The 13,338-nt window shown below is 39.6% G+C and overlaps 1 protein-coding gene across 2 annotated transcripts in view; it reads right to left on the bottom strand.

Annotated features, from left to right (window-relative positions):
• Positions 1 to 13,338, bottom strand: part of EHBP1 (EH domain binding protein 1) — a 223,642-nt gene that overhangs the window by 135,176 nt on the left and 75,128 nt on the right. For both annotated transcript variants that reach the window (XM_080615103.1, XM_080615104.1), the window contains exon 5: positions 1,154 to 1,335. In XM_080615103.1, coding sequence (XP_080471229.1) covers positions 1,154 to 1,335 — 182 coding nt within the window. The remainder of the gene's footprint in view (positions 1 to 1,153; positions 1,336 to 13,338) is intronic.

Raw genomic sequence — 13,338 nt, 5'->3', positions numbered from 1 at the left:
CAGCAGCAGCCTGCCAGCACTGCTGAGAAGACAGTGGCGCAAGGTGGAAGGATTAGAGACAGTGGACTTAGATTGAAAGCAGAGAGATTGCGATCTGACGTGAGAAAAAAGTTGGAGCAGTCATAAACAAGCAGCGGGATGGTTGTCCAGAGAGCTTGTGCAGTCTTCATTCTTGAGGGTTTTCAAGCCCCAGTTGTATAAACCTCAGAGTAAACTGGTCTGATCACACTGCTGACTGCTTTAAGCAGTCTGGAAAGCTGTCCATGCAACAGTTTTTGGACACTTGTGTTGCAGTGGGCAATGTCTACAAGTGCATTCAGAACACTGAAAGCTGGAAATAAACTGTTAGCCTTTTGGAGGGGAAAAAAAGTATAAAAGAGGTAAAAGAACTACTAGAGCAGTAGTTTCCCCCTCTACCTCTTTATGTTCTGCCAGTCTTATTTTCCCATATTCTTGAGACAGAAAGGAAAAGCAAAACAGGATGGTGACAAGCAGTCCATCCTCCAGCCACATGAAGCTGTCAACATCTTACATCTTGAATCTGACAGAAATTGCAGAAGTTACAGGATCTGCAAAAATAATCTGCATCCTCTGCCCTTCAAAGGCTGTTGAAATAAAGGACAGAATCAAGTGAGAAGGGGGAGTGCTAGTCAATGCCTGACTGAACTCTTTTCACAGGGTATTCTTGTGTTGAAGGCAAAAATCTTACTTGTGACTCCACCCTCTCTCACCTTACAGCTGGCTTTGTCCTTCTTTCATTCTTTGTGAAATATAAATAGATGAAATAGAAGTAAGTTTTCCTTCCTACATTTCCCTTGCAGTTTGCTAAGGGTATTGTTGGATGAACACACACACACACACACAAATGAAATCCTGCTGATTCCAGACCTGTAGATATTTTTAAGCTGCTGTTATTTACAATGTCTGTAAGGTTAGAGGACAAGCTGTTTGTCTCTGAAGAACACAAGACTAAAATCAGAGCAAGAAACGGTTTCTACTCAGCTAAGAAACTAAGTATGGCAGGAATGATAAGTATGCTGAAGGATACTCTCAAATTCTGCCATTCTATACAGAAAGCTCTTTATCCAAAGAATTCTTTGAAAAGCAACACAAAGCAGGCTATCTGGTTAAAAAAAAACCCACAACAACTTACGTGGCTTTTCCTTCCCTCAGGAAAATACAAGATAAAGAGAACTGTAGTGTGGCAGATACCACTTTCTTGGACAAAGGCTTGAATTTTAACTTGACATCCGTCTGTGTAGGCATGGGGCTTGCATATTGCTTCATGTTGATGCTGCTGGTGGCAAGTGCTTTTCTTCGTCCAGAAGGAGATTCCTGAAAGCAAAGGAAGAATAAAAGTAATGTAAAAGGCACTATTACACTGACACCTGCGTGTGGACAAAACAAAAAAATACACTTATTAAATGTGCATCATTCTTTTTTCAAGTACGCAGGCAGCAGGGATTGCTATGGTCCTCTGCAAAGACAGAAACCCTTTTCTTACACTACATCAGGCACTAACGGTGGGTCTTTGAATGCTTGTTTATTGCAAGGTAAATAAAAAGTTACTCATTATGGTTAGTGGTCTTCCATATGAGATCCTAGGTCTTTAACAGCTTAAGCTTGTAGTACCATCCACAGCACATATCCATTTAAGCAAGTGGGAATACATCTCCATTCCTTTTGATAGCAAACTGGACTAGCTTTGTCTAATCTTGGGTAGTCCTGGACTAGGACATCCAACCTAGGGAAGACATGGTTTTCAATTATGCATGTATTTCTTCATGTAATGGTGTGAGGCCATCAAGTTAATATTTTTGAACTGCTATCTGTGTTTGATGCTCAAATACAATGCCTGGGTATTTTTCAAAGCAATGGTACTTCTCACTAGTGCTGTACATGTACTACCAAGAGTGACAGGTTCCTGAAATTAAGGTTGACAATGCTTCAAAAAACACTGATAAAAAATTTTAAAGAAAAATATAAAAAGCAAGAAAATAAAAAAATAAAAGTAAGTTGCATTTCAAAAGCCTAGGTTGTATTTCAAGATAAGGGTATTGCTCACAGCTTAACAATTCAAACAAATTAATCTAAATGCATCTAGGAATCTACTTTTGCGTTCCATCTAATATCAGCAGCAAAGGAACGATTATATGTGATAAAGCTCCAGTAACAAAAATAAAACAAAAAAGCCCTGCTGTTAACTCTTTTGAAAAATGTTCTCACAATAAGACTACATTTTACTGCGGTTGACAATGTGTTCAATAAAGAATATTAATTCAATCAAAACATTCAAGCATCCTTTTTCAAAGTACTTGACATTTCCACCCAGTAGAATAAGTCAGAATGTAATATGTCATCCCCAAAGAATACCTTGTTTAAAAAAATGGCCTTATCTGTCAGATTATGCACAGCAATATTATACAGAACTATTAGTGCATGTAGATACCTTATGAATGAATTTCAAAAATGCATCAAACACTTGAGAAGGATTTAGGCCTTCTCAGAAGAAATACTTAAGAATATGCAAATACTCTCAACTGAATCAAGTTGAACAGATGCGACTACCACAAACAATACGAGTGCTCTTTCCCCGGCCGCAACTGTCAATCAAAGAGCAAGATTAAGGTCCAAGGTTCTGACAACATGTAAAATGGAAAGTGTGATCAGGGAGTTTCAATTATTACACAGATATGAACAAGAATAATCTGTTATTGTACCATACCTTTAGAATAACTAAACATTACAACTCATTATACCGAAAGTAAGATATACCACAGCACCTCTTCAGAAAGCAACGTCAGAGACTTGGCACGTCTTTCTTGCGTGCTCTCCAAGTAAATGTACATAAGCAGTTTGCATATTAAGAGCAACCTGCTTCATAAAGCTAGTTTCAATATTCATACTATGGTGTAAAAATGGTAGTCAAGGTGAACAGAAAAAGTTTGCATAAGCCTCTTCTAATTATTTTTTGGTTTTAATGTACCTTTAGAGAAAAATGCCACATATAATGTGGTGTACAAGCATTTTTGCAACTGGCATGTCAAATTGCCAATGCTAGCACATGTGCTTTTCTGTGAAACAGAAGCAATCAAAAATTAATAACTAACTTGGAGCCACATGGAGAAGACAAGGAGACAACTGGTACAAGTTACACCAAGACGTTTCATCTCAACAGAAGACAGACATTTTTTATAGCAAGAACCGTCAATCACTGGGACAACCTTCCCAGGGACATGGCAGAGTCCCCATCATGGGAGGTTTACAGGCTGCAGCTGGACAGGGTGCTAGGTCATCACGTCTAGGCTCCCTTTCCTGTGAAAGTTTGCACCAGATATCTTTCCATGTCCCTTCCAACCTGACCTCTTCAATGACTGTATGATTCTAACTTGAATATGCCCTCAGGTGCAGTCAGGCCAAATACAAACATTCCTCTGGCGGGCTGTAATGACTAGTAAACATTTGTCACACTTTGAATTTGACTCTTCTGTGAATCAGTTGGGTTGAGCTTATGTTGGCAGACTAAAAGAATTATACCTTAGCTGGTTTTACAGTATTACAGTATCACAGTTATTCTTATTGAAATTACAGTTAACAACATAACTCAAAGTGCATGGGAAGACTCTTCATTTGGTCATTATTCCCAAATTACACAATTAGTTTGTCCTTAAAAAGATGCTTTGTGCTGGTTTTTTTTTTTCTTTTTAAAGAAGATGCATGTCCGTTGTCACGTCTTCACTCTCCTTCATCAATTAAACCACCCCCAGAACAAGGAATTGTATCTACACCCAGTGAGAAACAGATCTTAGACGAAACAAATCACGAATATGGGTACTTCCTTACAGCCTTCCAAGAGAGTCATTGATGAGACATCCCATGCCTATATTCTCATATAATCTTCTCAGTTTGACTACGAAAATCACTTCCCAGCAGCTGTAAACAATCCCCAATTTAACAAAACAACCCCCAATTTTAACAAAGACCTAGATTATTCCCTTGTGTAGCTACCAATGCCTTCTCAGGGCTGGCTCACCTGTTATATACACCTTATGCTACAAGAGCAACAGACACACATCCCACAGGGTCCCTGGGCAGGCATCTATCATAGGAAACACAAATATGCTTCAGGGACTCTGAAAAAAAGGTGGGTTTGGGGGCAGAGCTAATGGCTCTTGTTAGAAACACACCATCTTATCAGCTAACTTGGATGCATGTTGTTTTTATAGAAATGATTTTACTAAAAAAGTCAAAGCAAACAAGATAAGCCAACCCGAAGATCAGTTCAATGGTGAGTCTGAAGTGAAGAGAAAGAACAGAGCATTAAACCTGCAAGCATCTGAAAGCTGGACATGGACATAGAGGCAGGAGAATTGTGGAATTACATGGAATTCCATTTTCACTGTTTATTGTATAAATGATCATCTTGCCATTTGCAGCTTCAGATTATCTGGATCAGAGAGTGAATAAGAGACCTGAATCAGGAAGAGGCAAAGTTCTCCCAGTGAAGATGACCGTCAGCAATTCCTTGTGATATCTTCTGGGGTTAGCTGGTGTAGAGGAGGAGGGAGACAAGAGTGGAGGGAGCTGTGTGCCAAGATGAAGGGGAGAAGCCAGCCATGTGCAAGAACATCCTCCTAGCTCTAAATATTCTGAGGTGCTGTGAAGAATCAGACCTACTTGGCAATCAAGCTCAGTCAACCTAAGAAAGGAATTAATTTCATTATCTTTCTGTGAGCCAAAGACAGAAGTTGACTTTTCAGGTTCCCACTGCCTATAAAAAAATCCAAATTTGTAAATTAATCATATTAAACCCCTCCAAAACAAGACTCAAAAATCAACATAAAAACAGAGAGCCCCCAATATTTCACATTTTATTTTCCTTCACATGCAAGCTTAAGTCCATCCTCCTACTCTCCCAGAAAATTAAGCTTTGGGAGTGTTGCAATGTTTTCTCCTTTTAAGCTTCATAGGCTTGGCCTCACATGGTTTTAGATATATAAGTAGAGGAGGGGAATGTTTTTTGCCCTGTAAAGGATATTCTCAAGGTGATTAGGTCCATGATTTGATTTCACAATGGATTATGTTTTCTGATACACAACCAACTCCTAAAAACTTGTTTTTAAGTGTCAGAAAATGCTAATAACCACTTCTCACAAGGGTTGCAATGTTTTCTTCAAAAAATTACATGCCTTGTATTATACAATCTGAGCTACCCCAGACCACAGAGGAATTTTCTTGCAGAAGAATAGGTAATTCTTAGATCAGCGGAGACAAAATAATCCAAGAGAATGAGTGGGATATAAAGGAACAGCTCAGCAGAAGGCTGGAATAAGTTATTTCAAACAGAAGCACACTTTGGTAAGAATGTAAATAAATAACATCCATTTAATAATAAAAGTCTGATCTGGTGTTACTTGTGCCTTGTATGAGTTTTGTGGAGGGTAAAGCAGGAATCCCAATGCAAATATTTTAACTGCTCAACTTCTCTAATTTTGACTACCTAATCAAAGTTTAAAATGCAGAAGGCTCAATTATGCCTCCAGGTCTTTTACATACATGTGACTGCCAGAGTTGCCACATCACGTTTTGTGAAAGGGTGCATGGAAAAGTCAGTTCTGAAGTCACAAGAGGGAAACGATCCATGTATTTTGTTACCTCTCTTATCACAACACTTAACTATCAAGACGGAGTTCATTCTATAAGAAGAGAGTAATTTGGAAACTCTCTGCTTTTTAAGAGAGGCAATGCATTATGCATCACCAGAAACCTACTCCAAAGAGACACAAAATCAAGTCAGTCAGAAGGCACATAGCTGCAAGTAGTACAGGGCCAGGCTGGGATGAGCCTTTGTTGCACAGGAGCACCCTGCACTCAGCTCTGCTAAAGCCGGGTGACCTACAACACATATGCAGACATGTACTGCAAACAGGAATTTAAATAGCTATGGATGGGCTTTTAAGTAGCAGTCCCCAACACTATCCCTCTACAGCAATTTGTGTGACTTCCACAAGTCTTCAACTATGATCATATAATAAATTCTGAGGCTAGAGAATGGAAAATTAACCACAGTCAGTTCAAATGAAGCCAATGGAGCTGCATTTACTGTCACAGCTACAGGACCAGATTCACTTACACAAATTCCTTTCAATAATGCAACCTGAATCATTCTCTTCCACAACATTCATGACTGAGCAGCATCAGACATTCCAAAAGCTACTACACAGTAAGTGTCACCCTTATGTAAAGTTCTGCCTAGCCTTGAAGGATCCACATAGCCCAGCCTCTACAAGGAGAGTAATATGAGGCAGTGCTATGAACCATCAGCCTTTTCTAGGAACCATCCCCATCTTTTCCTACTAAACTAGACCTTTGACAGAAAACAGGAATAAAATACTCTGAGGAATGAAGAACAGATAATCTGTACCACAGATGTAAAACAAACAGCCCCTTTTCACTTGGAAGACGATGATCACAGATGACAGACAGCCACACCACACTATTAAACAGTGCTCAGCTCTCCTCCTAATGAAAGATTAACACCTCCATATGAAAGGTCTGGACTCAGACTATTAATTTAAAGGAGACCCAAATAATGCAATAAGGCAAATTTCATGCAGCCTTCTTTCCTTAAAAATGCATTTTTAATGACCTTGTGTCCTGTAATTACCAACTGCCTGGTAAGTCTTCTTCAAGGTTAATATAAGAAGTGCAAATAAGTAGGAAACAGCTTTGTATTTTCTGTTAAACTGACCTCACACTTCCAGAGTTACAGAATCAAAACACTGGCCAGATTTTGTTCACAGGTTATATTCCTCTGGGTTATTTGGCTGGGGAAAGAGTCTCTCCACAGAAAAACGCAGAATGTATTTTACCCCTCCATACCTGTACTCAGTTTGCCTACACAGACCTTCAACCCCTTGCTGTAACACAGTCCTTAATCTCTGAGACTCAAATGCCTTCCTTTCCATACACATTGAGAAAACACAGTCGAATATATCCATTCAACAGAAACTGGATAAAAAAGTACTGTGCCTCTTATTTAGATACTAAATGGTCCCTCTTTAGTAGAAACATATTAAGTAATGTGTAAGGACTGTACAAACATTAGCTCTTTATTGGATAATGGGGAAGATAACAAGTTTCCTAATTGGATATTGTTATTTTGCCAAAAGAAACAGTGAGTTTTGACTATCTTCCTCCCAGTAAAGGAACACATACAGTGTAGTATTTTAGAGGCTGCCTTTTCACATTTTATAGACGAGAATGCTAAAAAGCTCACAAACGTGCAGATTTTAGAGAGGAGTGTTCTGGTTGCATAAAATAATCAGAAAAAGCAGTTTTTATCCCTGCAAAAACCCATTGAGAGGAGCAAGTTTTGAGGATTTCACTTTCCTTTTGCTTCAGAATTGAACAGAGAACGTTGTGAAGGAAAGCTGTCCTCTGGCACAAACCCCAAAGCCCCGACAGCCACCACACACCGCAGGAGAGCAAATGGGAAAGTTCTCCCTCTCCCGATGCTGGATGCCAGCCCCAGCGGCAGAGTTGCAAGCGCCATCTTGCTTAGATGACAAGATCACTGCTTCACTGGCAGAGCAAAATGGATCACTACAGAATTTAATTTGTGAGAGTATACAGCAATTAAATGCTAAAATAGACAAGCTACAGGGAACTCTCTCAACTGGAGAGAGTAAATTAGAAACTATGTCAGTTAAAATAATTTAGACAGTCGGATGGGAGATTTGGGGGACCGAACTGCAGGCAGCACGATCTGTGCTGAAAACTTGTTTAAAGGCAAATAATGGTTCAAGGTATCCAGAACATTATTAGGAATTATGATGCATTTGAATGGAGAATTTAATGTTTAAAAAATCCTGCACATGCCAGAAAAGTCTGAACTCCAGAAATGAGGGCTGGGAAGCAAATTAAAAATTATACACAAATGTTGAAACAGCTACACTGGATTATATAAATATATATTTGTGATGCTCACAAAGTGGCCCTTGTCAGAACCAGAGCCCCTGTGTCAAATTATTTATCATATTGGTAATATCTTAGGTTTAGGCTAAAAGGCTACTTCAAAAACACCAACATGATGGGGTTTTCAGCACATCTAGATTGATGAATCACTGCAGTGGAAGCACAACACATTTCTTAGTTAGCACTTAATACTTTCAGAAGGCAAAAAGAAAATACAATAGGCTACTACAGCTACGGTCTTCTTATGGTCTGCTTTTAGGACAGCCCATGAGATTTCACTAGCACCCTGAGAGACTCAGGTATGTAGTGAAAGGTTCTTTCTGAGCCAAATCATACCCATGGGCATGCTCAAGCAACCTGCTGTGGGTAACAACAGTTCATCTTCACAGGCTAATCCCTTGAACTCACAGACTCTGGAAATCTCTGAAGAGGGAAAGTTTAGAAAGTGAAATGATGCCTATTAAATTGAGGTAATTCATCTTCACTATGCAAACAACCACCAAGAAAATTTGGAGGTCCTGTTTTGCTAATCAAAATCCAAAACCCCAACCTATCAACCTTTTTCAACAGCTACAGGACAGATGACATTTTTGTGTTCACAACCAAAATTTTAGTTGAGCCAGTTTATTAATAGACCATGTCCATGAGACAGATACGTCCTTCTAAAGTGGGCTTGATGCTTCCAAAGGGCAATGGAGAAAAGTTAACAGGTGAGCTGAACAACTTTAATAAGTAGCAGACAACTCCTGGACCCTGAACCACTCAATCTTGTGAAGGATGTGGCTAACTGCTTTACGCGCCCATTTAAAAGCCTTCACTGCTTTCTCCTTTGGACTGTTTGGTAAAACAGGAACACTTCCTGAACACTCTCCCTCAGACGGATGCAACAAGATTGATAACTGATGTTGAGAAATATTTGCTCTAGTATTTGTAGCCTTCTTCCTCCTTGCTCTTTCGGATCCCTTCCTCTAGAGATGCTGTGCAAGCATCCATTAATGCCAAGTTTAAATTTACTGTAAGATGCCTCTGACCACCTGCTAAACTCTTTGTCTCCGCTTATGCTCTATGCAAACATCATTGTAGGTTTATGAAGTATGTGAATTTTTGTTTGTGTTTGCAGAAGTACACCTTATGCTGTAATGCTCAGGAGCCCTGAGATACTTGACTATCGCATATTACTTAGCTGCAAAAATCACATCCTTTCCTGCAATGCTGAGCTCATTAATGCCCTAATGCTGTCTGGTATTCTGCTTCCCTTTCGCAGTCATTTGCTCTCTCCCATTGGGATCATTGCATGGTAGGGACTGTCTGTTTCTTTCCTGTACCCAAATGCTACAGCAGCCAGTTTTGTGACCATGTGCCCTGGGCCTGCTAAGGTATATGTTGCAGCTGTGTGCAAGTCTGTGCGTATTACTACATAAATCACTAGGAAGCAAAAGCCATTGAGATGAAATAATTTTTAGATAGCAAAAACTGTGAGCATAAGTCCTACCGTAATTCCTGTGCAGAATTGTAATTATGCCATGGATGCGGGGCATGAGCTCACAGAAGCTCAGCCAAAGTTGGCAGACAAACTTGTTATTATCAACTACCAAAATCCTCAAACCCTTGCTCTCAAAGGAGGAGATTTACAGAAGCCTGGGCTTGAGCTGCTGCTGATACATGGCAGGTGAGGCTGGCTGTGGGGAAAGGGGCTGCATGCAGGGCAGTTTTGCAGCAAATATGGCCAGATTGGACAGAGCCTTGGGTGACATGGTTTAGTGTGAGGTGTCCCTTCCCATGACAGGGGGGTTCGAACTTGATGATCTTAAGGTCCTTTCCAACCCTAACTATTCTATGATTCTGTGAAATAACAGTCCTTCATTTTCTGCTGTGTGCCACTGAGCTGCATCCTTCACAGTGTGCTATCCGCCCCCGAGAGCAACTCCCATGCTGCTTTGGCTGAGGCACTTCCAAACAGTATTCCCCTTGGTTCCGGTTTAATTTTCTCCCTGCTTTTAAAGGGTTTATTGTATAACTATAGTATTTCTGTAGAGCTGGCTTCAGAACAAAGCAGAAATACAGATAATTTACCTAATGCTAGAAGGAGAGAAAGAGCAGATGACAAAGTTGGTTCCTAAATTTTTAGCTGAAACTAGAATAAGAAACAGCCATTATGTGAGACTTTTTCCTTCCTTGGGGGGAGGACAGGTGAGCTGATGTGATATCCATGACTTCATTTGCTGCTCAGCAACTCATAACTCCACATTTTTCCATGTATTGACTGAAGGGACTCACAGGTTGTTTTCTGGTTTTAAATAATAGCCAACAGCTGTTATAAAATCTGTATTTAAGCTCACCTACCAGTGCCTGGCACTTTAGCTCTATTTTTCCTGGCAGGAAGCCTCTGTCTTTATGATTCATTCTATTGCTCAGTTGCTCAATGCAGAGGTATCCCATGAATGGTGCTACTGAACCTTCAAACAGTTACACAAGAGATGCCTAGTTAGGGTCCCCTGACAGAAGATGGTCTTTAGTGGAAAAAGAAATGCTGTTTGCTTGTCTGTTTTAAGAAGAGGGTAAACTAGTTACCTATTTATTGGTGGTTTCAGATGTGAAAAGCCCTTCCATTGCATACAGCTTCTTCTCACTTTCCATTCTAGGCTCTACATTTCCTTACTCTCTCTTGGTGACACTTCAAGACAGACTGAGAATCTTTGACATTAAAAAGGTGGGTTTGAAATAATACCTCAAGCTCAGCAATGAATATTTGAGTTCAACTTAATAGTAAGAACAGTCATTGAAAAGTCTATAGCTCTATACATTAGGCTCTGCCTACCTGCAAGCCTTGTCCTGGGGAACTAGGTGCATGCAGAAAGCCACACGTGATACAGACACCAGAATTAACTCCAGGTAATTTAAACAGACGTTATTGAGCTCCTTTGTAAACTCCAACAAGGAAGCAAGTTTGAGGTAATACTCACCAAAGAAGAAACCAGGTCAAAAGATTAACTGCTCCAGCAAATTTACATACTTTCATTGACCTTTCCAGAAAATACTGTATTTTAAGATGGCTTATAACGTTGTCTAGACTTAATTTTCTAGCACATATAAACCTGCTTAAATGGATTTTGTAAAATACCAGTGTATCTTCAACCAGTTGTTACTATCGGAGGATAACTTCCTTAGAATAATGCACAATATTAAATGACATAAAATTTGCAAGGCTTATGTCACTGAACAGCTTTTAACAGTGTCAGGAGAAGATATTACAACTCTTACATTGTTCCTGCACTGAAAGCTGGCCCCTTAAAAAGCACAGAATGAATGGATACATGGTTTGTAACTCCTGATGGCTGTATGCTGAGCAGTGATGTTCACACAGCAACCGTTCTCCTTGTCAGAATCTGAGCCCTTGGGTCAAATTATTTATCCTATTGGTAATACCTTAGGTTTAGGCTAAAAGGCCATTCAAAAAAACCCAGCATGATATTATCTGAAGTGAACATCTCCCTTATTACTGGAACATGAATCTATCTCCATTATTAAATTAATGAATGTGCTTTCTTTATTCTCTTCTCTATTGCTCCCAACTTCACTTTAAGTGTGTGCCAAACTACCAAAATAGACAACACCCAGAGAATATAACACAGTTGGAAAAGTCTCCCAAACTACAGAGGAATTACCAGACCTGCCTGGTGCTCCTCCCTTTATCACTCATAACATCTCACTGTATTTCCCAGATACCACCCTGGAAGACATGCTGCAAGACCACCATAACTCTTACAGCTCCATGGCCATGACACCAATCACAAAATTCACTCTGGAAGAGTCGGCTCTTCAAGAAAGGGTCTTCATACAAATATACAGTTCTCTTGCCCATGCCACTTTATTAATAATATCTTTTATCCAAATCTGCAGCTCACTAGAAGGGACAAAAACTCTGTGAGACACCTTTAATATCCAGATCTACACTAGGCTGTTATCTAAGGGCAGTGCAGTTCGCAAGTGATGGTTCCTGTGTGCAGCACTCTCCCCTACAGAGGAAAGGAAGAAGAAATATTGAATCTATGGATGTACCCAGTGCTGTACCTCTGACATATGCTTTGAATGTGACATATGCAGAAAGAAGCAGGGGCAAAGGGTAGGTATAGAACTAGGGTAAGAGGGAGGCAGCTGAAAATTAAGATCTGTGTGAAGCAAGAATAGGGGCATGCTCACACCTGCAAGACATCTCAGCCGGCACACCCTGTGCACACACAGAAGTGGGAACAGTGTGTGGTGCAGGTGCAGTTACTTGTGTTATATATATATATGTATTTATAAACAACATCATCTACATTTTAACAGCAAGGCATTCCACAAAGCATTCCAAAATGGAGCTCTGCAATAAACATAAACCTCAACTTTTTAAAAGCTCATCCATCCCTCCAAATTTATTTCAATCAGGGAAACAGCTAAATGGATTTCTTCTAACTTTGCACTTAAAGTAAAATTCACCCCAAGACTGACAAGCATAAAAAAAATTCAGTCCAATGGGTGATTTCTATTTTTTTTTTAAAGCTGCAATAGCCTGAAAACAGGAGCTTGTAATGAAGCTGCCCTGTCAACCAGAACCACACTGTCACTAGAGCAACACAATCATATTGCCTGTGCAAAGAAGCAATGCATTTAACATTTTCTTCACTGTGTATTATCTATTAGCTGAGTTTGTCACAGAGATACGTGGCAGTTCCCTGCAATACTTATGAATATATGGGAAGGCAGACAAGAATCCATGCATGTCTGCTTCAGCACAGGTTTGTCTTATTATATTTTGGCAAACAACTTAAAAACCCCGTCCCTTTTCTCTTATCTTAGGTTTCTGTTAAATGCTGTTACTATCAAGAAATAGAAGTCATCCCAGGCAAACATCTCAGATCTCCCCATTGCTATTCACTATTACTAATGCACATTACATGTTCAATCCTCCCTTGCTGCTTCTATGAAAAAACTCGTCAAAAACAGATTTCATTTTTTCTGTGTATGCACAAATTAGTTATGGATGATTAACAAAGCATTCATTCTTTTATTTGCTTTGGCTGAGACTTGATCTGTGTTACATTCATGTGAGGGAAGCACTTCATTTTATGTTGATTAAATATGAAGCACTGTACTGTTGATAAAAAGAGTTGTGTTCAGGGCTGCATTTTATACTGACAAAAGATGCATGTTCTTGGGCTAATATTTTCTTAAACAAGTTTTTCCAGATTTTTAATTGCAAAAAACTTGATACACCTTTTTTGCTGAATTCTCACCAAGTACTGGGCAGCAAGAGCTTTATGTTGCAAAGCAATCTGCTGCAGTCTTAAACAACAACAATTACTGCATGCTTAATGTAAT

Source organism: Psittacula echo, assembly GCF_963264785.1.
Source record: "Psittacula echo genome assembly, chromosome: 4".
Lineage (NCBI taxonomy): Eukaryota > Metazoa > Chordata > Aves > Psittaciformes > Psittacidae > Psittacula > Psittacula echo.
Note: the sequence above shows the minus strand (reverse complement) of the source record. Positions and strands in the feature narration are given on the sequence as shown.